We start from the raw sequence: 26,546 nt of genomic DNA, 5'->3' as shown, positions 1-26,546 counted from the left end.
CAATTGCAAATAAATACATGACTAAATGAATCAATCAATCAATAAAAGTGAAAATAAAATCAAAAAAATTCAAAAATTGAATACAAAAATAAATATAAATGGAAATAAAAACAATTATATTGTATTAGAAGCATCGACATGCTTAGGACCGCCCCCTCATTTGAATAACATTTCGAAGCGTGTGTAGCATGAAATAAATAAATGTGAGAGCAGCGCGTTTTTATTTATCCATTGATATTTAATTCTATTTATATATTTATTTTTTTATTTATTTGGGCATTTATTTTCATTTTTATTTTTATTTTTTTGAATCTCGTTTTTTATATTGGTATTTTTTTTAACTTGTATTTATTTATTTAGGGATATATACATATTTTTTTGTTTTTATTTATATTTATTTTTTTGTATTTACATTTTGAATAATATTTTTTTATATCCATTTTTATTGTCACTTTCATTTTTTTATTTAGTCATGTCTTTCTTTAGACGTTTGGCCGTTTCGGTCCTCCATACCTGCCAGCCTTTGTCTCAAGCCATTGCAAGGCGAAGCGCAAACCAAAGTGTCCCGATCCACAAGGCCCACAAGTTCACGGTTCTCCTGTCCTGCAGGTGAACCGTGAGAAGCGCTCGTACTGCTCATCAGGGCGGTTTACATGTTTGCGTTATGACGTGTGTCAGCAGGCTTTCGCGGTGTGAAAATCTCCGAATGACAGACGAGGAATTGACAGCGAGGCCGTCGTCTCGCCTCGGGCCTTCAAAGTTCAGATGGTTCAACTCTGGTGGGGGTCGATGGAAGGAAACGACATTAAGATTCCAAGTTCCAAGCTGCCAAGGGGGAGTCCGTCCCTTTGACTGGGCAATGTCGTTCAAACGTGCTGCGAAACCATGGCAACCTATTCGGCGTGAAGTGAGAAGTGAGTCAAACTTAGGCTAAATGCTAAAAACACATTTTTCTCATAAGGCTTAGTCAATACCCTGTGGCATTATGGGAAAAAATGTCATGTTTTTAGCATTTAGCTTACGTTTTACATTCAAACGACTTTATCAATAGGTTCGAATGACTTTGCAGTACATTTGAATGTAAATAGAAAAGTATTTAAAACTCTTTACAACCGCACAATCATAGACAGCACAAAGAACAATTGCTTTGCACGATTGTCTTTTTTCCGAAGTAATCTTTGAAATGTTCTGAAGAAAACGTAAATTGCTGTTTCTTGAAAACTGTGAATGGGACCCGATGTCCTTCATCTGAAATACGGTAAGTGATACTTGTCAAACGAAACCTTTGTGAATTCTTTGTGACTCGCCAAATTCAGATGAACGTGCGCGACACCATCATCTTAAAACATCAGGTAGGACATAAGACACGTTAGGCCTGTCACGGTTTAAGGGAGGAGGAGGAGCCTGATAGCATTTACGAAAAACGATTCATTGAAAACATGTTTTCTTCCAGGCGGAGGCTCGGAGTTGTGACAGTTACGTAATATTCAGACACTCTCGGGAGACTTTTCCCAACATCGGCAGCCCTTCATGGGAACGTGTAAATGACTGTTGTGGTGTCTGTTACATGAATATTACATAAAAACAACATCTCAGATGGCGACGTGATTCATGTCAACGTATCAGGAACACTGAATGACATGAGGCACTTTAGCGCCGTCCCACAGGAATTCCAAAGTATCGTCACCAAACAACTTTTTCCCAAAGGTGTCCCTTGACTTTGTGGCGACTGGGACATAATGATCGGTTGGCTTTCTGATGCGACCGTGACAAAAGACAACTCGAGGTCACACGCTTTGTTTACGCTGCAAAATCAAATCTTAAATAAGTAGTAAACAGTCATTGAGGAGTCAAATTGGATTTGTTCATCTGCGGCGTGTCAAACGATGACGTTTTTCCTTCTCGGGCGTACAAAACATCGGCAAAAGACTCTCGTTAAAAGTCTGACGTCCAATCAATCCTTTTCAGTTGCATTTTGCATCTTTCTACATCCCAGCGACGTGCGTTGAGTTCATCGAAGACCCGAAATTGTTTAGAGAATGATAAATAGGACGTGGCTTGAAAAGCAAGCTGTGGGTGGACTTGCTGTGGTCGGCCTCGGGCTGAGATGGCGAACGACAAAAGCACACTCACGTTGTTGACGCGATGTGTGCAGCATATCAGTGTCACGGCGATCCGCCTGAAATCCAATCCTTCCGCTGACAGACCTTCCACAATTTCCATCAACTGCAATATAGAACTTTTCAAACCTATTTCATATATTTATTTATATTGACTGAATTACAGCAATGGACTCATCTCCAAATTGAGGCAAATTGATTTTTTTTTTTTTTTGCTGTAATCTGACAACATTGTTTGACATCAATAGATGAATATGAGACAAGAGATCAACAGTTTATTTAGCTTGCATTTGCAGTTATTTACATTTGGCCTTGACACACAATTTAAGGGATTGAAATTGGGTTTATTTCAGATCTGGCTAATAGTTTATGCTTACGTTTCAAAAATGGGGGGAGTAACGTGTCATGTGTTCGTCCCTTTGAAAAATGCTGTTGCAGAATGACAAAGCAGGGAAACCCCTGCAAACCCCTGCAGTTGCCAAACTGCAACTCTTTTTCTTTTGGGGGGGGGGGGGCTGCTATGCTGTAGGCCTTTACCAAACCCCTCCAAAATCATTTCTGCCGAGTTTATTTCTGATAGTTTTGCATTCTATTTCTTGACAAACTGACAGCAAATATATATTCATCATATAAATATAAATGAGTTACTTTTACGAGGTCTGAAGCTTTTACGTGCAGAACAAAACTACGCATGTCAACAGATGACTTCATGCTTTGGGTGACTGACGTGGTTTTTATTGGAGAATGAAAGTTCACATTAGGAAAGAACTTGACCCCGTCGGCGGCCATTGTCAAAAGTGGCAGAAGAAAGGGAGTCAATTTAGGGGGTGGGGTCTTAGAATCTATCCTGAGCCAAGACGCAAATGGGTAAAAAGAGAGTACGAGATAATGTTTTCACAAGTTGACAGATTGTTCAGTATCGGGCCTTTTTTTTTCTCGATCCGGTCAAAAAGTGAGGCCTCCGCCCGCTCGGAAAGCAGGATGTCTTTCATCCAGTTCAGCCCGAGGATCAAAGCTAAAGTGCTGCTCGGCTGAAAGTGACCTCAATTTGCACCGCTGCTCACTCTGCTCCCCGCCAACAATCCGACAGGTCTCCCTGCGTGACGAAGCCCCCCACCCCGCCCCCCACCAAGCTCTTTTCCTTCCTGTCTTCCACACGAGCTCATCAGCAGAGCAAATCTCGTATTTTAATTGCGTCATCTATCAGCTCCACGTGACGACGGTGCGACAAACGTAGGACAAAACAGTGCATTCATCATTCAGGTGAGCACGCAGGTGACGGGGGCCGACTCTGCGTTGTGTTTGTGTGGGTTCAATAGCATGTCGGCAATAGCATACAGTCAGCGCTACTTCAAAGAGCAGCCTGTGTTTAGCTTCCTCTTTTCTTTTGCGCTCTTTTCACGATAAACACGCGCTCAGCTTCACCTCTGCACACACACACACATATTTGTGACAACATACATTCGCAACTGCATGTCCCCTATTATGTCCATTCAAAGATGCATGATTCTATGACCTTAGTGTATGGATGGATGGATGGATGGATGGATGGACCCCCCCCCCCCCCCAACAAAAAAAAAATGCTGAAATTTGTACTTTGAGCAGCCACATTATGTTACCAGACATCTTCAGTCCAGAGGTGGGCACTTCCTTTTTTGGTCACAAGAATCAAAATATCTTGTATTATATCCCAAAACAAATATAAAATTCTAGTGTGAGGCCATCATTTCCAGGTGACTTCTTTGAATGTGTCATTTCTGAACAAGTAAACTCACTGTCACAATTTGCCTTGAATTTGTCAGAAATCTTCAAGAATGCGTCACACTTTGTTTATTCAAATACTTATGTAACCAAGTTTCCATAAAAAGACGGCACAAATGTAAAAATCCCGATTGGGGTCCGTATCAATTATAACATTCATTTTAAGAGATGCAATATTATATCTTTTCCTTGTTCTTTTTTTTTTTCCAGACTAAAGAAGTATCTAAAACTAAAAATCGATCTCCAGATCTGATAAAGGCACTTTTGGCTAAATTGTGAGCTTTCTCTTCTCATCTCCAGTCAATATCTGAGAGGTGGACGGACACTTTGGTTAACCGTCGATTCATGTCAGTGACGATGCCCACCTTTCGCTGAGTCTCAATTGTTTAACGGCGTGCGTCTCCGCAATTGTCTGGGACGGCATCGCAAGTGCACTGTCGTGTTCCGACAATCTCACGTTGGGGTCACCAATGACCGATACATCCCAAAATAGCACGGAATTAATAGTTGTTGTTTTTTATTGTTCTAAATTCTGATTTCTAATTAATGATTGTAAAATGGCCCAGCGAGTACTGATACCTTGAAATAAGGCCCGGGATCAACCCGATGCCAATATGGCATCTTACTGGAAAGACTCTGTAGGCCTGCCTGGTATCAGTATTCGCCCATTGCTTGTCTTTACAGTTTACAGTTATTTAACCGTTTTACAAGACCGTGAAGCAAGTTGACTTTTGGTCATTGTTGGTTCATTTCAGAATGAATTTTCAGAATCAAGATCATGTTGCATCAGGAGCACAAAATGGACAAGGCACACAATGACATCATAACATGACATAAATTAAAAAAAAAAAAATTGTTAAAAGCAACAAAATAAAAGGAAACATCCTACTTGTCCACATGATTGCTAACATATTCAGTCCAGAGCTAATTAAATAAACAGACAATTATGATCAGTTAAGGCAGAAAGTGCAACATGCAAATAATAGTCATGAATAACATGAGCAACGGAAGAGCTCGTCGCCGTTCAGTAAATCAATTGCGCTTGGGATCAATGACAACTTTTTGTCTGGATGCCTCAACCCGGCGTCCTGAGGTCAAAAGCTCAAACTCATTTAGCACGGATGATTCGGACTATTCAAAATAGCATTTGCCTTCTTCGGGATCAGGACCTGTTTCATGTCAAAAGACATGCGGCCATGCAGGTATACCTTTATGAGTCCCTGAGGTTTTAGAAACAATTGGGAAGGTCTTTTGTTACACCCTGGAGATTATTTAAGCGTGTTTTTTTTGTTTGTTTATGTTATATAAATGTGTAGGTCACCATACTGAGTATTAGATTTATGTAAAGATAATTTAAATGTCTGCCCTTGTTTGCAAAGCAAAGAAATATGTGAAAATTCACTTCCATGCTTTCCCAAGGAAGGCAGTTTTAAAAAGTAAAACCTTGTTACAATGACATAAAGGTTGTAATATTGTATCTAATGTTGGTCTTGCTCTTTCAATGTGGTGATGCAAGTTCACATATGACAATCTTGGGCGCCCTCTTCTGGTTCGTTTCAGTGCTGAAAGAAAGTCCTTGTTAAGAAAGGTTGGCAGGTAGAGAAGTGTTGGCCTCTAAATACATCAATAAATGTTCCTCCGTCAGATACATATGATTTGCCGTTTGGATTATCGTTTGGACAGAAGGAAAAAAAAGGGCTAACTAAAGGATGAAATGTTTTCAATTTAAAATTCACAAGACACCAGTTTAGTGCTAAGCAAATGAAGTACACGAGTTGTGTGTTGAATACGACATTGGCAAGGATTTGCCAAGCATTTTTTTCTCTTCTTTTTTTTGGGTGGGAAAAATGTGTTGCCACCCTTTTGGATCTTTGAACGACTTTTCCCAGAGTGTTTCTCCCCAATGAAGAGGCTCCGCGCCTCTTGATACACAGTAGCCTGTTGTCTGGCCTGAAGGGGGAAAGGAATGGTGTTATGAGAGGCCATAGAACATGTTGTCTTAACCTGGGTGGTAAAGGCCTCGACATATTTGGGAAAATGCCCCTTTCAATCCTTTCACATCCACCTCTTTTCACAGCTTCAGGGTTCTTCCATCTTGTCATAATACCGGCGAGTATCGGCTCACCGAAATTACACAGCTTGTATATTTATTAATTGATTATGCGGATACGCAGTCTTGCACACTTTTACATTTTTTTCCCCCCTCTAGTTTGAGATTCCTGCCACAATTCAAACACTGGAAATTAGTTCTTCTCTCTCTCTCTTTTTTTTTTTTTTAATAATGTGTTTGTTTCTTTATTTACACTTTGACAGTCTTTTTACATTTTATTTACTTTCTTTATTACATACTGAGTCTGATCTAATCCTTCCGACAGTGCCAGGATGAAAATGTAACAAATCATTTTGGGCTATAAGGAACAAACACTCACAAATCGCTTGCAGGTAGCATGAGAAGCGCTAGTCATAGTAACGATTCATGAAGAATTCAACCAGATAAATTTCGCAGAGAAATCAATTTTAGAAACCTGTATGACTTTGATGAATATAGAATGATTCGAACCTAGCAGGCTATTAATGTAAAAACATCCTAATCCAAATTTGGTTGCACCACAGAAAGTTATTGTGTTACCCAAAAGAACTCCCAAAGAACGGAGACCTGCCCAGGTTATTGTAATGTCAACACTCAGCATATGATCTCACCACAATGATCTTTGACATTGAGGGATTCGTACTTGTTTGATGTGCGGTAGTCGAAATGCCCCGCGCAGGAAGGAAGTGCTCACCCACTGGTCGCCTGTTCCATCTTCAGGAGCTGGATGGGAGGGAGGGAGGACTTCAGTGCAATATTTACAGTGACCTTTTCCTCTCACTGGCCGGGGGCCCATGGGAACAAACTGGAGAAGACAAACAATGAACAATAGGCTTCAGGGATGAGCAATATGGTGCCAACGCAGCGTGTGCCCTTACGGGATGTGGATTACGGAGCGTTAGGGGGTCAGAGAAAGGATCAAGGCGCCATCGCCGTCCACCAGGCGCACACCTCCGACACCTGTTCAGAAAGCGCCTTCTATTATTAGAATCTGCATGCGTTTCCATTTCTGGTGCTAAATGTAGCAATTGTGTAAAGATTTTAGGAGAAACATTTGAACTTGGGCGTGTGTGTCTGTTTGTATCGGATTAGCTGTTTCGGGTGCAAAAAATGAAATATAAAGGGAAAATAAACGTAGTGCTATTGACTTGAAAATCCAGGTCAAAAAAAGTAAAAACCCTGCCACAGTTTGGCTTTAGCCCCGGGTGCTAGCTAGCTAGCTCCCTAGCTAGCTCCCTGGGTGCTTCTTTACCTGCTAGGGAGCTAGCTATCCTTTATTTATATCTTCATATTGGACAAATACCCAAGCAGAGATGGCAAATCCAGTTCCAGAAAGTAAAAACCCTGCCACAGTTTGGCTTTAGCCTCAGGTGCTAGCGGCCTGGGTGCTTCTTTACCTGCTAGGGAGCTAGCTGGCTAGCACCTGAGGCTAAAGCCAAACTGTGGCTGGGTTTTTACTTTCTGGAACTGGATTTGCCATCTCTGGTCAGACCTACACCACTGAGACTTAGATCAAATCATCAAGCTTCGTTGCTTTAAGTGGTTGTTTATGTAGACAAACAGCATCTGAATAGCATCAACATCCGTACAAAGTCCAGAGTTCCAGTTTGGGCCCACAATTGTAAGTGTAGCCTGTCTAATTGGACATTTTGACTTCCCAGGGGAGTGGGCCTTGCCTTATCGAAATTCTCTCTGCCCTGCACAATTTGGTGAGATAAATGTAATGGTATCAACGTTCTCGTGTGCCTGGGTGGTCTCTGTTGCATTTGCAATGATGCTGCGCATTTCCCAGAACATGTGGAAATACCTCAATGATGCACCGTGAAAAGAGAATTGCTGAAAGAGGCAACGCTTCCACTCAAATGTCATCTTCAGTGGGAGAAACAACAGTCTGCATGCTCCTCAAAGCAGAAGTGCACATGATAAATGTTCTTGCAATATTTATTTGTGATTCCTTTCAATTAAACATTGATGGAAATCTTCCCGGATAACCACAATGACATGATAAGACGACACATTTCAACACAGATACCTACACCAAGGACCACATACAGTTCAGCCTAAAATAAATCATACCCTGACCAAAATTTGCATTGTGATTTTTTTTACTTAATGGATGAAAATCTTTTAAAAAGGGGGAACAGTTGTTTTTTTGTGTTTTTTTTTTTTATAATGCGTTTGATTTGCTGAAGTGTTCAGTTTTTTTTTTCTTCAGTTCAGTGTTGAGGTTTTTTTTGTTTTGCACTTCAGGGCTTACGTAATTTGTTCATAGAAGTTTGTTTATTATTGCACAGTTTGTTAGCTGTCAACTTTATTTACTACTTTTTATTCGACTGATGCAAACGTTCGGTTTATATCTTGTCTGTAGAGGGAGTAGTACTATGAAAGTAAAATGAATGTAAATATAAATGCAATTTTACAAATATCCCCGTCAGTCTTCGTCAGATTCCCCCCCTCCCCCCCCCACATTATTATTTGTCCTCGACCTTGTCACGGCTTTGCCTGCACGCAATTAGAAACCGTACGACACGCCGAGTCACAGTATTTTAATTTGTTAACTTTATTCTGAAATCTGTGCCTTGCCTAAAAACGGATATCCGGAAGTGAGCCCAGACAACAGGAAACGACAGCTCGGCTGCGATCCTCACAGTGAGTTCAATGTTTCTTGTATAATGTCAAATAAAACAATGCCATTATCCGAATGCTGCATGACAGACCACATTTTACGTCGTATTGAGGTAACACGAAACACTATTAGGTAATTATATATTTTCCGCGTTGAGACGAGTTCAATTGCTACCGTAGATTTAGCATTCAGAAATGTCAACAATGCAGATGCGCTTCTATCTCGAATTTGAAGCCATCGACCAACACTTTGGAGTCTTTAGTGTTTCTGGTTCTAATATTGATGGAGTGAAGTCCTTTGCTTTTCACGGAGGTGAATCCTCTTTCATAATATTTTATTATTTATGTCCCCACCCTGAGGACAAGCGGTACAGAGAATGGATGGATGTTTTTTTATTGAACTATCGTAGCATATCTAAATAATAATAACAAAAAAACTTCTAATGTCAACGTTATAGATGTAAGTATAAACTTTACGACTACGAATACTACTACTACAAAGTAATAATAATTATAATAACTAATAGTGATGCTGCTGCATAATTTCGTCAAGGTTTGGCAATTAAGATGTTATTTTTGGCAAGTCATTGTGTATGGTTTGTAGGAAAAATGAACAATTGCTGGCTTATTGCTTCCAGTCAATGGAAAACCCCCTTCATGAGCTAGCAAACATTAGCATCATAAGTTACTGGGAGATTTACTTTCAAGTCATGAATGTTCACACACTGTAATAACACATTACAGACAGGAAATATAACAATACTGATATAGTCTTCCTAATCTGTGATCATCAAGTTGTATTGATCATGTTAAATTGCAACTATTTTCTTTGTATTCTTTATTTTTTAATATAAGGGTAATTCCATATATATAAAACGTTAATATATTAGTTGTACTTCTAATTAATTTTCTGATTGTTCTTTTAAGTTACTGTATATTTAAAGTATGAATGAATAATCAAGTTTATTCATGATTTCAGTATCAAACCGATTAAGATTACTTCCCAAAAAGAAATAAAGAAAAAATCATCCAGCCGTGCTTAGCTGTGTGTGTGTGTGTGTGCGCGCGCGCGCGCGCGCTTGTATGCTAAAGCGAGTGTGTGTACGTTGGGGGAAAGGGTTGGAACATGTCCCGTTTCCTGCCTCCCTCCCATGGCTCTAATTGAAAAATTTGGGTGGCCCTGCTTGTTTGTTTTGGATAAATGTAGTGGGTCGGCGTTTTGGAGCGTTTTTTTTCTTTTTTCTTTTTTTTCTCAGCACCATTGCTGTGTCAGGCTGATCCTTGTTTGCAAAGCGGCACTTTTCTCTCACCCCTGACTGCGCTTGACGGTCACCCCCACCTGGTAGTTGCTTTTCACTGCGTGATTTCTTCACCCAGCCAAACCTCTTCTTTGGATTGAATGAGAGAGGTGCTCAAGCGCTGGGTGACGGGTCGCCCAAAGAGCTCAAAGAAAGAAGGTGGCGTCCAAAAGAGTCCGCATGTTTACATGACATTGCTTACGCATCATGTTCAACTTTACATTTGTCATTTTAGTACATTCGATGGTGCAATACCAACTGACTATCCTATCAGAAAATGGATTATAATTTCTCTGAGTTAGACATTTATTCATTTAACTACAATTAAAAATGTGTCATTTACACATAATTGATCTTTCAATGTCCTTCATAAGCATTCAGCTATTAGCATTCAGCTATTAGCATTCAGCTTCCAGCATTCAGCTATTAGCATTCAGATATTAGCATTCAGCTATTAGCATTCAGCTTCCAGCATTCCCACGCAATTTCTGCAGAAATGTCACTGAGTCCAGTCAAGTTTGACATTTCTCATTTTGCAACGTCATTGAGCAGAATTTTCCCGTCGCCAGTCTCGTAAGCCTCCAAAACACATTTCTACATTTTGTGGTCCCTCATCGCGTATCCGTTTGTTGTTTTAGGCTTTTGGTTGGGGGGGGGTCTTCGTTGTAAGCTGAAAAGTACTGGAGGCTTGCAAACAAATAGACTGTCGGCATTCTTGGCGATAACCGACATGGAGGGCAGACTTCGGCATCTCGAGTCGTGAGCCCGACCCACTTTCACGCCAGCACTTTGTTGTTTTTCCCTTGTCACAAAAAACTCCCGCGGTGACTTGCAGACAGGACAAGCTTTGAAAACAATTTCATTTCAGGACGTTTTTTTTCCCAGCATTATCTTGCATCAACTTCTACAAAAATAAGGCACGTCCCTTTCATCAAAACATTGATGTAAACATGATCTTTAATGAATGTAACTTCAATTTCACATTATGCAAGGTTCGAGACAATCTTTTTTGCTCTGGTGCGTTTTTTCTTGGGTGCGCCGGCACAAACGTTAGGAATACCTCCATTTCCCACTGCGTCGCATTCATGCCACAGTTTGACAGTTTCTTCTCACTTAGAAGAAAACAAAAGTTGCCCGTCTTTTTAAGCAATGATGACTGCTAAATGATTAACAATCTGATCAACTTAAGCACAATTCCACAAGACAGGTCATGTACTCAAAAGTAGAGGTGTGCCCAAGAAAGTGATTATTTTACTATGATTCAGAATCGATATCAAATGTCCTCAAATCAATTTTATTTATTTATTTTATCCTGTAAAAGCTATAAAATTTATAGCTAGCTACAGAATAGTGGTTGTGTTTTTTGTGGCACATCCATAGATTGGAACCGAAATCAATGTCAATCAAATCATTTTGAATGGAAAATCAATTCCGAATTCGAATCACAGACCCAAAAATCTGAATTGAATCGAGTCATCCCACCCTTACTCAAAAGTGTTGCTTCTTAAAATGATCCGTGTCAGCATGTTGGTTGGGGGATCAATTACTCAAGTACAGTAATGAAGTATTTGTACGTCCCATCTGTGATGATGGAGAGGATGGAACGGCTTCAGCGTGTGAATGTAGTGATCGGTGTAAATGGGTGTCTTTGTGCCCCGCGAGCCATCACACACACACACACACACACACACACACACACACACACACACACACGCGTGGCAATCACTGCCACATGTGAATCTCTTTTGAACATCAACAGAGGTATGAATGCGTCTTTCACAAGATCAACATGTGGTCCACGCTGATATTCTTCATGCGAGTGTGTTTGACGGTGACCAAGAATGAAGACCGAGACTTTGTCATGCCGCATCTTTTTTACTGTTCTCTCCACATTTACTGTTCACATGAATTTAAAAGTATTTTCTTACATTTATGAAAGACCTGACTTATTGCATTTTAAGACAATTCAGAATCTTTTAAATTTAGATTGACAGTTATTGAATTAGATTGTTAAAATATTTTCATCTCATCCTTGCTGATGTCAATGTTTGTGTAACACTTAAATGATTATAATATTAACACGTGTTACTTTCATTAATAAACTAAATCATTTGACCAGTTACTGCCGCCACAAAATTTATTTTGGAATTTAATATTTGTGGAGTTTTTAATCATGTCCCTGACATTTAAGAAGAATTGGTGGGCTGTAATTAATCGATATCGGATTGCATTGAAGTGAATCGAATCGGGGGAAAAGGAATTTGATTCTGATTGAATTGAAGTGAATCGAATAGAATTGGAAAAAATGGAAATCAAATCATATTGAACAAGAGTGAATCAGGGGGAAAAAAAAATCAAATCGGATTAAATTGAAGTGAATCGAATAGAATCGGGAAAAATGGAAATCGAATCGGATTGAATTGAATTGAACGAATCGAATCGGGAAAAAATGGAAATCGAATCGGATTGAAGTGAATCGAACCGAACCGGGAAAAATACAATCAAACTGAACGCTTGGGAATCAAAATCGAATCGATTGAGAAAATTAGACTCGATACCCAGCCCTATTTGCATCCATGCTGTTTTGAACGGCCGCTTATTGACGTGATAGCGAATGTCAGTGTGGCGTGCGCGCGCGCGTGCATGTGTCCGATGATCCGAGTGTTATGGCGAAGGGTCTGGGCAGTGTTCCCGTCTTCATGCACGGCCTCTGGAGTAAAGTAAACACAGCGGCTCTTTTCTCATCCCGCCCGTCAGCAGGCTCTCCCTCGGCCGATGCCAGAGACCACACACACCCAGACCACACACACACACACACACACACACGCATGTTCGTGCGCACACACACTTGTATATATACAAGCACGCACACGTATGTACGTACGCGCACACACGATATAGCGTGCATATGCACACTTCCTGGACCCATCTGCGGATGCATCCCCATATTGCCAAACAGACCACACATGACTGGTTGAGGGTTCAGGCCCCTCTCACGCTATCTCGCTGAGCTGTCATTTGACCTATTGCTTGTTTGTGCACGTGTGGAGAAATCTTGGATAGGTTTAAGAATCGCTTTCTTACAATAAAGGGATTTTGTTTACCTGCCGCCAGTCCTGCTGTAAACATGTCATTTGAAAAAAAAAAAAACGCATTTTAAATTCCTTTGTTGGTAAATGCCTTTGAATGTCGCATTTTTAGCAATGTGAAGCTAGCGTGTTTCTGAAATGCGCTATATAACTAGCGCCGCCTTGCCTTTTTTTTTTTTTTCTTTATTAGTGACAAGATAGCCTGGATTGATCATCCTTCACGCGAGCTGGTATTCATTTATTAGAGAAAAATGTGTGGCTCATCATAAATGGATTTGCGCTCCTGCCAAGGTTGGACTTTCTTGTGTGAGTTTCTGCGTGGTGATTGTTGAGGCCTGGTTTATTTATTCTTTGCAATGAAGTTTACATTCTTTCTCCTGCTGCTCTCGGCTCCGCCATTCCTGGCTTCTCACTTCACTACTTTCTACCGTCTTTCAAATCACTCTTGCAGTGCATACTTTGCATTGATTCAAAGACAGGGCCATTGTTTAATTATATTATTATTTTTAATTTTACTCGTCGTATTTTATGACTTTGGGATTATTTGAGTTTAAGGTTTCCCCTCATTTTGATGTAAAAAGTAAGGGTGTCAATTATTCATTGTTCCATTGACTTTTTTTCTTCTTTTTTTTTGTCCAAGCTGTTAACTCTTTGACTGCCAAAAACGTTAAATAATGTTTAGTAAAATCCTATGGAGGAGTGCCAAAGACGTTAAAAGACGTTTTTTTTCAAAACAGGTGAAACTAACCATTTTCTATTGTTGATTACTGAAAAACGGAATAAGGTAGAAACAAATTTTTATTTCTGATGAAAGATGAGAGTCCAATCTTTCATTTGGTAGTATGTGTGTTTCCATAGTCCAAACACATACTTTTCTGTGGACCTTGAAAGATCAGTCAAAAATGCTTATATCGGCTGGCACCCCCGGCATCCCTTTTCTGAAAACGTCTGGCAGTCAAAGAGTTAAATGGCTTTTATAAGGCCCAACAAAAAATGATCTAACAATTACCGGTACATAAAATGCTCAAATATATTTCCAAGTGTGAAAAAGTCAAGTATATTGCGCTGCTAATTGTGTTTCTTTGAAAATCTTCTCAAAATGATTCTTATGTCTTCTTGTGTCTTTGGTCCAGGTTTTCGATCTGTCCGCTGTCGCCACCTGCGCTAGGCCAGCATGTCTCGCGCCCGTCCGCCCCCGCTGGTCACGGGCATCTCACCCAAGGAGGGTGCGGCTTGGACCAAAGTTACCATCCGTGGGGAAAACCTGGGAACGGGCTCAGTTGATCTCATCGGTAACGTATTTCTGAATACGAATGTGCTTAAGTGCTAGAGCCGCGTGCTAGCGCAACTCGGCTTTGGTGGCGGTCGCCGGCTTGATTCAACTTGGACTTGCTTCTTGTGCTTTCACGGCGGTGTCAGCATTGCAAGCGTTTGACCTTTGCCCTCTCCTTTGTTTGACTGAAGGTCTGTCAATCTGCGGCCACAACTGCCTGCTGACGGCCGAGTGGATGTCAGCCAGCAAGATCGTGTGTCGCGTGGGCCCGGCGAAAGATGACAAGGGGGAGATCATTGTCACCACCAAGTCCGGAGGTCTCGGGACTTCCACCGTTTCCTTCAAACTGCTCAAGCCGGAGAGGATTGGTAAGACAACGACTCAGCATTGCCGTCCGTCCGTCTTCTTCCGCTTATCCAGGGTCGGGTTGCGGGGGCAGCAGCTTTAGCAGGGAAGCCCAGACTTCCCTCTCCCCAGCCACTTCAGCCAGCTCCTTCGACGGGACCCCAAGGCGTTCCCAGGACAGCCGAGAGACATAGTCTCTCCAGCGTGTCCTGGGTCGTCCCCGGGGCCTCCCGCCGGTAGGACATGCCAGGAAATGCACTCAGCATTGCGTCAGATCAATTAGTAACCAGAATGCAGAAAAAGACGCAAAAGTGATCAAGAATGATTTTCAGTCCATTTCAAGACATCCATTTTTTTGTTGGACCAGTTTGGCGGTCTCAATGTTAACAAAGGTGAGGGAACAAATCCAAAATTGTCCTTGATTAAAGTTACACCTTCCTCTGTAGAAATATATGACATATTTTTAGGGGTGTCAAAATGAGTGGGTTGATTTTTAGTTCATTTTAAGTGCCACACATTTTTTTTAAACGCGCGATTAAGGACCGCCCCTTACTTGGAAATCCTGTAATGGAGGAATTCAAGTCGCAACGCAGCAGACGCGTCCACGTCCAAATTTTGCTGTCATCAATTTAATAATAATGCATTTATTTGTGGAGACAAGACGTCAAGCTGTATTTGACCATTTTTAAAATGTGCAGAATTTCACACGTTACTTCATGCTAAAGATGAGCTTTTAATATGAAAGGAAAAATGCACTGAGCGCTTACCAACGTCTTACAAATGCAACGATGCCATCTAGTGGCAGAAAAAGGACCGCAACACAAATTTGCTTTTTTACAGTACACTACTCAAGTTTATGAATTATTATGAATGTGCTGTATCAATGACTAAAAGATTTCGCCATATTTTGTTTATTTTAACATTTTTCCCCCACTTTTATGTTAACAAGAGTATGACAACATACTTTATTGTACATTTAGAACAGATATCAAATGTTTTTTTGGTAAATGTTGCTCACTACCAATTTAGTAAGAAAGATGGGAAAATATTTCTCTCCAGTTAATGAATTCAATTTAGTTGACTTTGTAACTGACTCATATGTATCGGTGTTTTCGATCGATCAGAATCATCAGTTTGTTTGAACTCGTCCTCTCCCATGTTGGGCAATTTCATTGCAAGGAAAATGACGAATAACCCGGCAGCTCATTTGACTGATTTGAAGGACGTGGTGGTGCTTGCAGGTATTTTGGACCAGTCGGCCGTGTGGGTGGACGAGCTCAACTACTACGACATGAGGACGGACCGCAACAAAGGCATCTCGCCGCTCTCCCTCCGACCCAACAACCCTTTGGGCATCGAGATCGACAAGTAAGGACCGTCAACGGACCGTCATAACAACGCGCTTGCATTGCCGTAAACACAGCAAATACGCGCCACTCGTTCAGTCGTCGTTGGCATCACGACAGAAACGAGCCGTGCACGTGAGCAGCTTTTTGAAATGTGCTGACCGCCCGCATGTGGAATGAAAACAGAATCATTTTGAGCCGACTGCGTTTGTGCTGATTTCCACAATTGCAAATAGAAGGCACATTTTAATATGTACTTCTTTACTAACACAAATACTGTTGGTTCTGTTTTGTTGACATTTATTTTCCAGTACAGTTGAGTGTAGTTGAGAATGCTGCACACTTCCATCATATATTATATTATTATATTCATTTGGTAAGTTTCCCATTCATCATTTTGATTAAATTAGACATCTTGTATAAAACAAATGTATGAGTGGCAGGTGTTATTTTTAGTATACGCTGTGGATGGTGGGCCACAAATGCCCCCTTGGTCATTTTTTGGACACCTTGGGGCGACTACACCAAAACACAGGTGTGTTTAATTTTGTTTTTGGCAGCACTTCCCCAAATCAGATTTTTTTTTTTATACCGGGCCACATCGTATACATACATGCAGTTATTTGACTTTCTTTTGTAAGCGTTGTGTACTCATATTTAGAAGTATACATTTTGATTGATTTTTTTTTTTCCATGTCCAACAAGGAAATGCAGGTACGAGGATGGCAATATTTGAGAACTACGGGTCTAGATGATGTTTGGTTTGGTTTGGTTATACCCTCATTTTTTTTTTTTATTGTGACCACTGAAACTCTTGGCGTGAGTTTAAATGAAACTGTTTTGCAAGCATTTGTCAGCACAAAACCATTAGTATCAAGAATGTCCTGACTTTTTTCTGACCTGACTTAAGCGTCCTTGTGCGCGTGCGTGCGAGTGCGAGCGCGTCAGTGGGTGGCGGCGATCCCGTTTGGATAGAATTGTGTCGGCTTTGGCTCATTAGCGGAGATCAAGCTCGGCTGATGAAGCTCTTGGGGCAAGCGGGCGTCACATTGTTGGCGTCACATTGTTGGCGTCACACTGTTGGCGTCACACTGTTGGCTTCCCACGCCACACTTCAGGACAGGACTGGACTTTTTTGGCAGCACACTGCCCCCTGCTGACAACACAAATATATTTGGAAGACATTTTGTCTTATCGAGATATAATATTTCAAATGCATATTTTTTTCCTTTGTTGGCATTGCCGTTTTTTCCTTTCATTTCAACATCAATACAAAGGAGGGCGGTGATTTTTCTTTCTTTCTTTTTTTTCTACAAATGCCCCGTGATTGGTGCTGAGTCCAATGCAAACATCTCACAACCGGGTCTTCCCTGAGACTTTGAAAATGCACGATTGAATACCATTTTGAGACGTCTCCCTGTTATTAAGCACGTTTTTGGATGTGTTTTTTTTTTCCAAAGAGGAAAGTTCCCGCTGAAAGACATTGAGATGACGTTTCCCGGGATGAGCGGTGACTTCACCAGTGAGAATTTCTCTGCCACTTGGTATCTCATTGAAAACCACGCAGGCTCCAGGTAGGATTGGATCATTGATTGATTGATTTATGATTTTTTTTTTATCTTTGCTGACCTTAATAAGAGTACTTGGATTTGAGTGCTTGTCAATAGCACATATTGATACTTGCTGATGCCATTTGGTCTTGAAATTGGGAATGAAATGTTTTCATTTCAACTCTTATCAAATAGTGCTTCGAATCCCGAAGTGAAGTTGGGATCTTTGTGTAAAATGGAAAACAGAATACTTTGATGTTAATTCCTTTCCAACGCTACAAAGACAAGATGGTTGACTTTTCATATTTGCAACATCAATTGATGAATTCAATCACTATGATAATTCAATCAAAGTCAATAACCTGTCAAACATGTTAGATCCAAGAGAAAGTTCTGGTGATGTTGAGGCGTCGGATTTATTTTGGGCGCTCTTGCCTTCCTGTGCTCACTTGCCTGACCCCACAATCCGGTATGACACAGAGACTTGCTAGCCAAATGTTTATTGCTGCAAAGGAAATCTCACTCCAGGCACTGACATGTACTCACATACTGTCATGTGCAACCCGCTACTCTTTTTGGTTGTACATTTTGTGGTGCACACTCTCTGAACTTGAAGACAAAGACGGATTTGTGCTAGTGTCAGTACAGACTTTTTTTCTTCAAATCAAGGGTTTGCTGGCTTCAGCTGCAGTACGTGTTAAATGCATTCCCCCCACCCCCGGACCCCCCTCTTTATTTATTTTTTTATTTTTTTTTACTTTTGGAATTCTCTGCTCTTTGATGCAAATGTCCGGTGTGTTTTCAGGAGCAAGAAATTCATTTCACAGAAGCTTTTTTTCCCTTTTAATTGCAACAAAAGACATTATTAGATAAGGCTGCTAGATTATGAAGAAAATATTAATCACGATTATTTTGGAAATAATTGAAATCAAAATTAATACGATCATTTATTTTTGGGTACAAAACAAGAAAATGTTTAAATGTAAAAATATAATAATTATATATAATATATATATATATAAAAAATATATAATTATGCAGGTTCCTTTTGGATACAACAACATTTATTAAGTTAGTTAATAAGGTGGACATTTATAAATTGAAACCACTCAAAATTAGTACTAATCTTTTTTTCTTCTTTTAGGATTATGCTCATTTTGTAATTGTGGAGGGAAATTGTATTTGAAATTGTAATTGAATTTCGATGAATAGCGCAGCGCTATTATTAGACATATTTAGGAATAGTCAGAAACCAGCATAACTGTATGACGTGTTAATTAATGCAAGCTGAATTTGATTTGTAATCTTCTTCTTGTTTATCCTCAGGTCAAACACATTGCAGTTCTCACCCACGATCTTGTTGTTATTGTTTCTTAGTTTTGAGCAGTTAAAGATGGCTGCCATCAATGTGAAGAAGCAGGCCAACAAGAAGAATGAAGGGAGTCTGGCCTACGTGAAAGGAGGACTCAGTACGTTCTTTGAGGCTCAGGACGCTCTGGCAGGTGAGAACCATTAGGACATTTTGATGTAAAGTTGGACCGCTCTAAATGGGTCGCCATTTAGACGCCGCATACTTTCAAACCGTTAACCCTTCTCTGCTCTAAAAGACTCCTTGTGTTTATGCACCACCAACCTTCAAAAGAGACACGGAAGGAACACTCTCTTGTCCTTGTCATCAAGTTTTCCTCTTCTGTCGCTGACGCGGGTCGCGACCTTGACCGTAGTTTTCTGTGTTTCAGTTTTTACAGCGGATTTACAAACTCTACGTAACTCTTTGAATTGCATCCATTCATTATCCAAAACCGCTTATGCTCACTTGAGATGGTTCAAATAGGTTTGTTTGGTGCAAGCACAACACCAACATTTCAACATAATTCCTTAAGTTTTATTGTTTTCATTGAAAAAAATAAAAAAGTGGACATTTAAATAAACCTATAAATGTGCAACGTTTGCATGCATTCACCGCTCGGTGAGATGCCAGCTTGATTCGTAAAAAGGCCGATGCCCACATTTCGCATTTTGACAAATATCGGCACCACCAATAATCAGCTCGGCCAATAATCGGTCTATCCCTTTTCTAAAGAATAAATAGAATCAAATATTTTGTTTGTGTACTTGACTTGAAGCACTGCTGACTTACAGCCCAATAAAAAGCTAACATTTTGGCATATCGGTGTTTGAAAAAAAAAATACTTTAAGGCCATTTGGATGCACTTTTATTTTCTTCATAACGCATTGTCGAGGAATGACATCGAGACTCGGTATCAGCAGATACTTAAAGACAAATGACTCGTAACATTGTGATTGGGACATCGCTAGTCATTTTCCACACGGATGCCACGCGACCTTTTAGAAGCGGTTGTGCACACAAAGGAATTGTGAACACGTTCATAATTCAATGTGGGAAAGCAGACCACGGCCGCTCCAAAGCAAGCGTGAGGAGAGCAAGCACGAGCAGACGCTCATTCAGGACGCCTTTTCCTATCCATTCCCCTTCGCGTTGTCTCACGACCATCCCATTTTGTCCACGGCGGCCTGAGAGGACGAACCACGGCTGCCGGGGGAAAGAAATTGTGTAAACGTAGCCTTCGCTTGTCATTTGTGCATTTTGATTGTTTAGGCTTTTCTTCCGCTCGAGCCACTCAAGTCACTTCCTCGGGCTATTTTCTATGCACACTTTCTACCTCTGTCACGATTATTATTGCTTTCTGTATATTTGTGGCCCATTTGGGAGAAAGGCAATGTTTTCATAGTTAGGGGCCGTGTCCAAATAAACACAGTGCTGCAACACAATGCAAGACAGAATATTAGGACTGATGAAGTTGATAACAGACCCAATATGACCAATGGGAACAATACGCAGTCCTCGTGAGCGTGCCTACTGTGTGCCCACGGTCCAAAAGGGAAATGTGCAGTTGGCACGACTGGAGGGAAGAGTGCACTGTGAACCAACTTGTGACCTGCAACCAGCACAACCTCACCCGATGCATAAGCCACACTCTTTGTAGTGACGCAACATCGCTTATGTTAGCATGTTTCCCACCGTTGATGCTTTATGCTCGTTCACTTCTTCAGGTTTGTGTTTGCAAAGGAAAGCCAAATTTCAGCTTGATTGGATTAACGGTTTCTGAGATATTGCAGTGTGATTTATTTCACTTTATCGCGGAAATGGCCGTGCCCACCAAATTTCAAATGACCTTTTTTCAGCAACCACTGGTCCAATTTCAGAGGGGAGAACATAAGGAATCCAAATTTTGACATGAATCAACTTTTGAAAATATATTTTCACATTGTCATCAACATTTTTTGGGGGGTGGAAATGTTATGTATCAAAAGTACTAGTGGTATCAGTACTTGGTATTGGTATCCATCGGTGACTACTTAACTCATTCACTTCCAGCCATTTTCACTGAAGCAACCCCCTTCGCTCCCTGCTGTTTTACTGGATTTTGCAAGGCCCACACAATATTGTGTTTTATTGCTATAAAACATGAAACCTACTAAAAGAAAGATTAGCATCTCTTTTTTTCATCATGAAAAGAAAGGTTATTTCTATCTATTTTCATTTTGCAGCAATTAGCATTAGAATATAGCTAAATTTCATCATTATTCACAAATCTGTTTAAAACACTGGGGGGAGAACTTTTTGCAACATGGCCCTAGTTGATCTCTTATACTCTGCTGCCACCTGATGGCCGTTTTTGTAATAATTCCCTTTGCTTCACCCGTTCTCTGCAGTTCAAAGGCTGTATCTGTATGTTCTAGCATAAAAAAAGTATAAATAAGTTTTTGGGACCATGGCAGTATTTAGAATAGAACGTATTCATCCGTTTTTGGGAGCCAATGAGTTACGACTTGAGTACTGGTATTTGTATTGCTTTGAAAAAAAGTGACATTGAGCGTCCCTATTCGGAATTGAAGAAATATTGTTCCTCACTCCATGTGGTCAGTGGAAGGTTGGAGACATCGTGACTTGAACAGCGCGCAACTTCTTTGCATGGAGGCTTCACCTCTTTGACATGAAATGTTGAAATTTGAGTTTTTGCATTGTTGTGTCAAAAGGAAGTCTCCAAGCGATGCAGGAAACAGAAGAGCAGCCGTGTTCCAAAAAAGCCCCATTCCCAGGGCCCGACAGGAGTCAAAACATCTCCAGCTTTAGAAAGCGGGCAGGAACGCTTGCTTGTATTTCTCTGCAGATTCGTTTTTGTCCTCAATAGTTGCAGGAAGTGAAGCAGGAGTTGTAGCTCTTCCTCAAGTGGCGGCTGACCGCCGTTATCCGCCGCTTGACCTGATGTTTAGGTTAGATGGAACGTCATCGGCCCTTTCGTGACACGCGTGCAGACGACACACAGCTGGCAGCAGGTCAAAGGCCGGCCGGCTGTGAAGACGTAAAGCGCACATGCTCGCTTTGCGTGTTTGTCTAATCAAAATCTTCCCGTGTCTTCCGTCACTCACTCCCTAAACTGAATACAGTGAAATGGACCATATTTGTTCAACATCTTGATTTCAGATTTAGTATTTGTAACACTTCAGAATTTATCTCACCAACTTTCATCGTTACGCTTTTATAATATTATATTTTATTGCCAGGCGATTACAATTTCTAATCGTGATTAATCACATGACTTCAATAGTTAACTCACAGCTGATCACAAATTTTATATCTGTTCTAAATGTACAATTAAATGAACAATAAAGTTTCCATACACTTAACATAAAAGTGGATTTTTTTTTAATTAAAAGAAATGTGGCTGCATCTTTTAGTCATTAATACAGTCATTTTATTTATATTTTTATTGATTTAAAAAAAAGTACTGTACTGTAAAAAAAACAAGTGTGATATTGATTTGTGTTGAGGTCATTTTTCAGCCACGAGATGTAAGATGTTGGTGACAGCTCGGTGCATTTTTCTTGTCATATTAAGAGCTATCTCATCTTTAACATGAAGTGACTTGTGAAATTCTGCACTTTTTAAAAATGCTTAAATACGACTTGACCCCAGATTCCACAAATCTATGCATTATTATTACATTTAAGACTTTTGACACGGACGCATCTGCTGCGTTGCGACTGGAATTCCTCTCAGGACAGGCTTAACAAGGGGCGCTCATTAATTAATTTTCCCACGCCTAGTCTTTATTCAATACATTTGTGGAATACCTATTTGGCCTCAAGGCTGACATTTTTGGGGGAAACCAGTGAGTCCCAAGAATCCTGCGGTATTCCCGGGAAAATCGGAGGAAACTCGACCTTTAAATCACGAAATTGGGGCGGGACAGGATAAAAAGTTCACGGGAGTGGACGGGAGCAGGCTTGTCGAGTAGGACGGAATAAAAAAAAAAAGAGAAATGGTTGTGGGGTTTTTTTATGTTGCTGATCTGTAACAGGAGTGGGAGTCATTCTGAACTGGTCCGGGATGGGACAGGATTGGATTTTTTTCTGTAGGGATGGGACGGAAGTAAAAATCCACTCCCGTGTCACCCTCTAATCTGGCCTTATGTAAAAAAAAAAAGTAACTGAATATTGTAACTGCTTGTGTGACCCTTGGCAGCACTAACTGAAATGAAGCATTTGCAAAAATTTGTGACAATTCTATGGAGAGATTTTGGCCCACGCTTCTTGATAGAATTGCTTTCATTTGTTTTACAAAAAAAAAATGCATGTGTTTTACAATATGTCTTCCATGTTATGCTGTTCACATTGGCCTTCGTTTGTCCTTATTTGATTTGGTGCTTTTATTTTTTTTCTTAAGAAGTGCAAGAAAGAGCCCGAAACATCCCCCCAGAAAAGTGTTATGTTTGAGTGGTGTGTTTTTTTTCTTCGCTGCCCCCGTCCGTCTCTTTGCTGCCCCCGTCCGTCTCTTCGCTGCCCCCGTCCGTCTCTTCGCTGCCCTCTCGCTCTGCCGTCCCCAAGCTTTGCTCGCAGTCGCTATTGTAGTGGAAGAGAAGACGAATGAGCGGATGGTTGTGTCTTTAAAGCTCATTTTGGAAACGTCCTCATCTTGCATATTTGAATGGCTTCTCGAGTATGTGGACGGCCTCCTTCCCCAACTCTCGTCTCCTTTGTCAATAAACCCAGCATGCGGCCCTCAGCACCCAGCGGCCCACTACTGCACACCATTTATTTATTCTCTGGGTTAGCCACAGCACTCGCTCACTCGCTCACTCGCTTTCTCTGTTTGATCCCCTCATTGCCATTTTTCAAATTCCCTCTTCATGCCATATAAATCATCATCTGAGAGTTTCTTTTCCTCTTGTCCTCCTCCACCAAAGTACTTTTGTCATCTTTTTGCCTCCAGTTATTTCTGTTTGCTAAACAGCATTGTTTCTAACCTTTATTATTATTATTATTATTATATCAGGGACCTTTTTCTCCATACTTTCTTGCCGTATAACAATATTTCAGATTTACACCGTTCAAATTTCAACTTGCTTTAAAAATTCACACCCCCCGGGGTCTATGTCGTCTGAATCCACATTACTTACAGTTTTTGCACAATTTAACGTGAAATATCAACTTTTCACCATTCATTTTTAACGAGACAGACATTGAAAGTCTCCATCATTGCCAGGTGTCCGATACGGCTTGGTTGGGCCAGTTGGTAAAGGTTCGAATCCCACCTACGACTGTACATTGCAAATATATCCATGGCCATTATGCTAAGTAATATACATGTCTACCAACTGAATATCATATCAGGAAATGGATGATAATTTCACTGAAATGATTAAATGCATGTTAGCTTTCAGCATTAAATGGCACTTATGGCAAAATAAATACGCCATTAGCCATCAATTTGAACAAAAGCCCGCTTGGACTACATTTTAGTACGTTTGATGGCTCGATACCAACTGATCGATCATATCAGGAAATAGATTATAATTTTACTGAGATGATTTAAGCACATGCATTCAAATCTTCGCATTCAACTAATAGCATTCTGCTTTTCAGCATTCCCACGCAATTTCGGCAGAAATTGCACTGTGTCTAGTTTATAAATGTTATTTCCGCCAAACAGTAGTTGTGACATTTAAGTTAGTCATTTTCTCTAAGTCAAAAGTTTGTATATGTCAGCCATAAAGACCGTCAAACTTCTTCTTATAGATGTGTTTAGTTGAATGGATTTTCAAGTGGCTGATGGCATCGTGGCACATTTGCCGGACTTCTGCTGATGTGCTTTCACGTTCCGTCCCTCGCTGATGATGTGAATGTGAGTGTGGACGCTTGTCTAACTTGTCTGTGTGTGTGCGTGCCCTGCAACCGGCTTCAGGTGTAGTCTGCCGATCGCCTGAGCTCAGCTGCCGTCCGCTCTTGCGCCCCGTGAACCTGAACCTTGAACCTGAACGGTGTCAAACTCATTTTTGTCACGGCCAACGTTGTTGTTACGGTTTCCGCAATGACTGTGAAACCAAAATGTTGGATCTCTTCCACAACTGATGGTTATCTAGTTTTCAAATCAGAGGTCACATAATCCCATAGTTTGTCCAACTACTGTTCAAGTGACTGTGAAAGGGGGCTTGCAATATCTCTGTTATTATTTCTGCTATATGATATTTAGAAATGTTGGTAGAGATTTTAGCAAGAATCATTGAAGTTTGGCGCACAAGATTTTCTTTCGCGGGCCACGTAAAATGAAGTGGCGAGCCGGATCTGGCCCCCGGGCCTTGAGTTTGACATCAGGGTGTCGAGAATGGATGAATTGATCACACACAATTAGCACTTGGTCCAAGCTATGCCTGCATGGGAACTTTGACACGGAGGGCTCCAGTTTATCATAATTGAATCTGCTCTCTTCCTGAAACAGTTTTTTTCTTATTTTTTTCTGTTATTTGTGATTGAGTGATTTATTTCCCCTTCCAAATGATTTTTTCATTTTTTCATTTGATTATCTTTGTCTTTTAAAAACACATAATTATTGTGTTGTAGCGATCCACCAGAGGCAGGATTCCGACGGTACTGAACGAGTGGAGGGATCAATGACCCAACGCTTGGAAGTCATCCTCAACAGTAGGCTTTTTTTTTTTCCTACGCACTCTACTGCGGGGATCTTCAATGAAACTCAGAGCTTAGTTTTTAAATATTCTTTTCTAATTTTCACATCAAGTCATTCTTTATCACTGTGTTGTTCGTAGGAGCAAGTCACACGGCAGATACACTTTTCCAGGAAGTTTTGGGTCGGAAAGACAAAGCGGACTCCACACGAAATGCACTCAACGTCCTGCAGCGTTTCAAGTTTCTTTTTAACCTGCCCCTTAACATTGAACGCAACATCCAGAAGGTATCCATCCTACTTTAGCACTATTAAAGCAACTCATATACTTATTAACTTGATCAATGCAAACAAACAATCATTTTATTGACAAGTTTATGAAATGACAGAATCAGGCATCGGACGTTGCCTTTCAAGTCGTCAGGTGTCAGGATCAAAGTCATCCAGTTTATGAAATTGTTCCATGGATTGTCAGACCACACGTTCTCCGACAAAACATGCCCGACTTGAACGTCCTCCCATGAACAACTCCAGACACTTCAGAGGTGTTTCACTTCATGCAAATTCCACCAGGCCACTTTTGCGCCCTGCAAATGCAAATGTCATGTAAATGAAGCAGACTGATGATAAACCGAAATAAAGCAAAATAAAATGACACGACGGCGTTACAAACCATCACCGACGTCAGTTCGCTAGCAAGTGGACTTTGTTGTTCACTGAATAATGGAAGCGCAGCGGAATTACTTTCCGTGCGTGTAGTTTCCCCTTTTTTTTTGTGTTCGGAAGTTTTATCTGACGGTTTGTATAATTTCATTGACAGGCCAGATGAAGTCTGAGGTGCAATTCCATAAATATGACAAAAGATTTTCCTGACAGCTGATGACTTGAAAGCCGATGTCTGATACCAAACGTGACGCTGTAGTTCCATAAACTTTTGTCCGCTGAGGATGTCCTATAACGTTGATGGTCTACCGATCATTTCACTGAAGCAAACATTTTCACTCTTTTTCACTCTATCTCATTATGGATTTCTACAGAATTGACCACCATCCGATTGCTG

At 40.7% G+C, this 26,546-nt stretch overlaps 1 protein-coding gene across 6 annotated transcripts in view; it reads left to right on the top strand.

The window, feature by feature from the left end:
* exoc2 (exocyst complex component 2) overlaps positions 1–26,546 on the top strand; it is a 41,740-nt gene that overhangs the window by 2,093 nt on the left and 13,101 nt on the right. Inside the window, exons 1-8 of one of the 6 annotated variants that reach the window (XM_077584428.1) lie at positions 8,561–8,619; positions 14,116–14,274; positions 14,447–14,623; positions 15,842–15,968; positions 17,407–17,520; positions 18,874–18,998; positions 25,423–25,503; positions 25,629–25,774. In XM_077584428.1, coding sequence (XP_077440554.1) covers positions 14,157–14,274; positions 14,447–14,623; positions 15,842–15,968; positions 17,407–17,520; positions 18,874–18,998; positions 25,423–25,503; positions 25,629–25,774 — 888 coding nt within the window. In that variant the 5' untranslated portion in view covers positions 8,561–8,619; positions 14,116–14,156. Of the gene's footprint in view, positions 1–8,560; positions 8,620–8,641; positions 8,729–13,170; positions 13,289–14,115; positions 14,275–14,446; positions 14,624–15,841; positions 15,969–17,406; positions 17,521–18,873; positions 18,999–25,422; positions 25,504–25,628; positions 25,775–26,546 lie in introns of those variants that run through there. The other 5 variants (XM_077584432.1, XM_077584433.1, XM_077584430.1 and 2 more) reach the window with 5 other exon arrangements.

The sequence above is a fragment of the Vanacampus margaritifer genome, chromosome 13 (genome assembly GCF_051991255.1).
Source record: "Vanacampus margaritifer isolate UIUO_Vmar chromosome 13, RoL_Vmar_1.0, whole genome shotgun sequence".
NCBI lineage: Eukaryota > Metazoa > Chordata > Actinopteri > Syngnathiformes > Syngnathidae > Vanacampus > Vanacampus margaritifer.
This window is presented reverse-complemented; position numbering and strand designations above follow the sequence as displayed.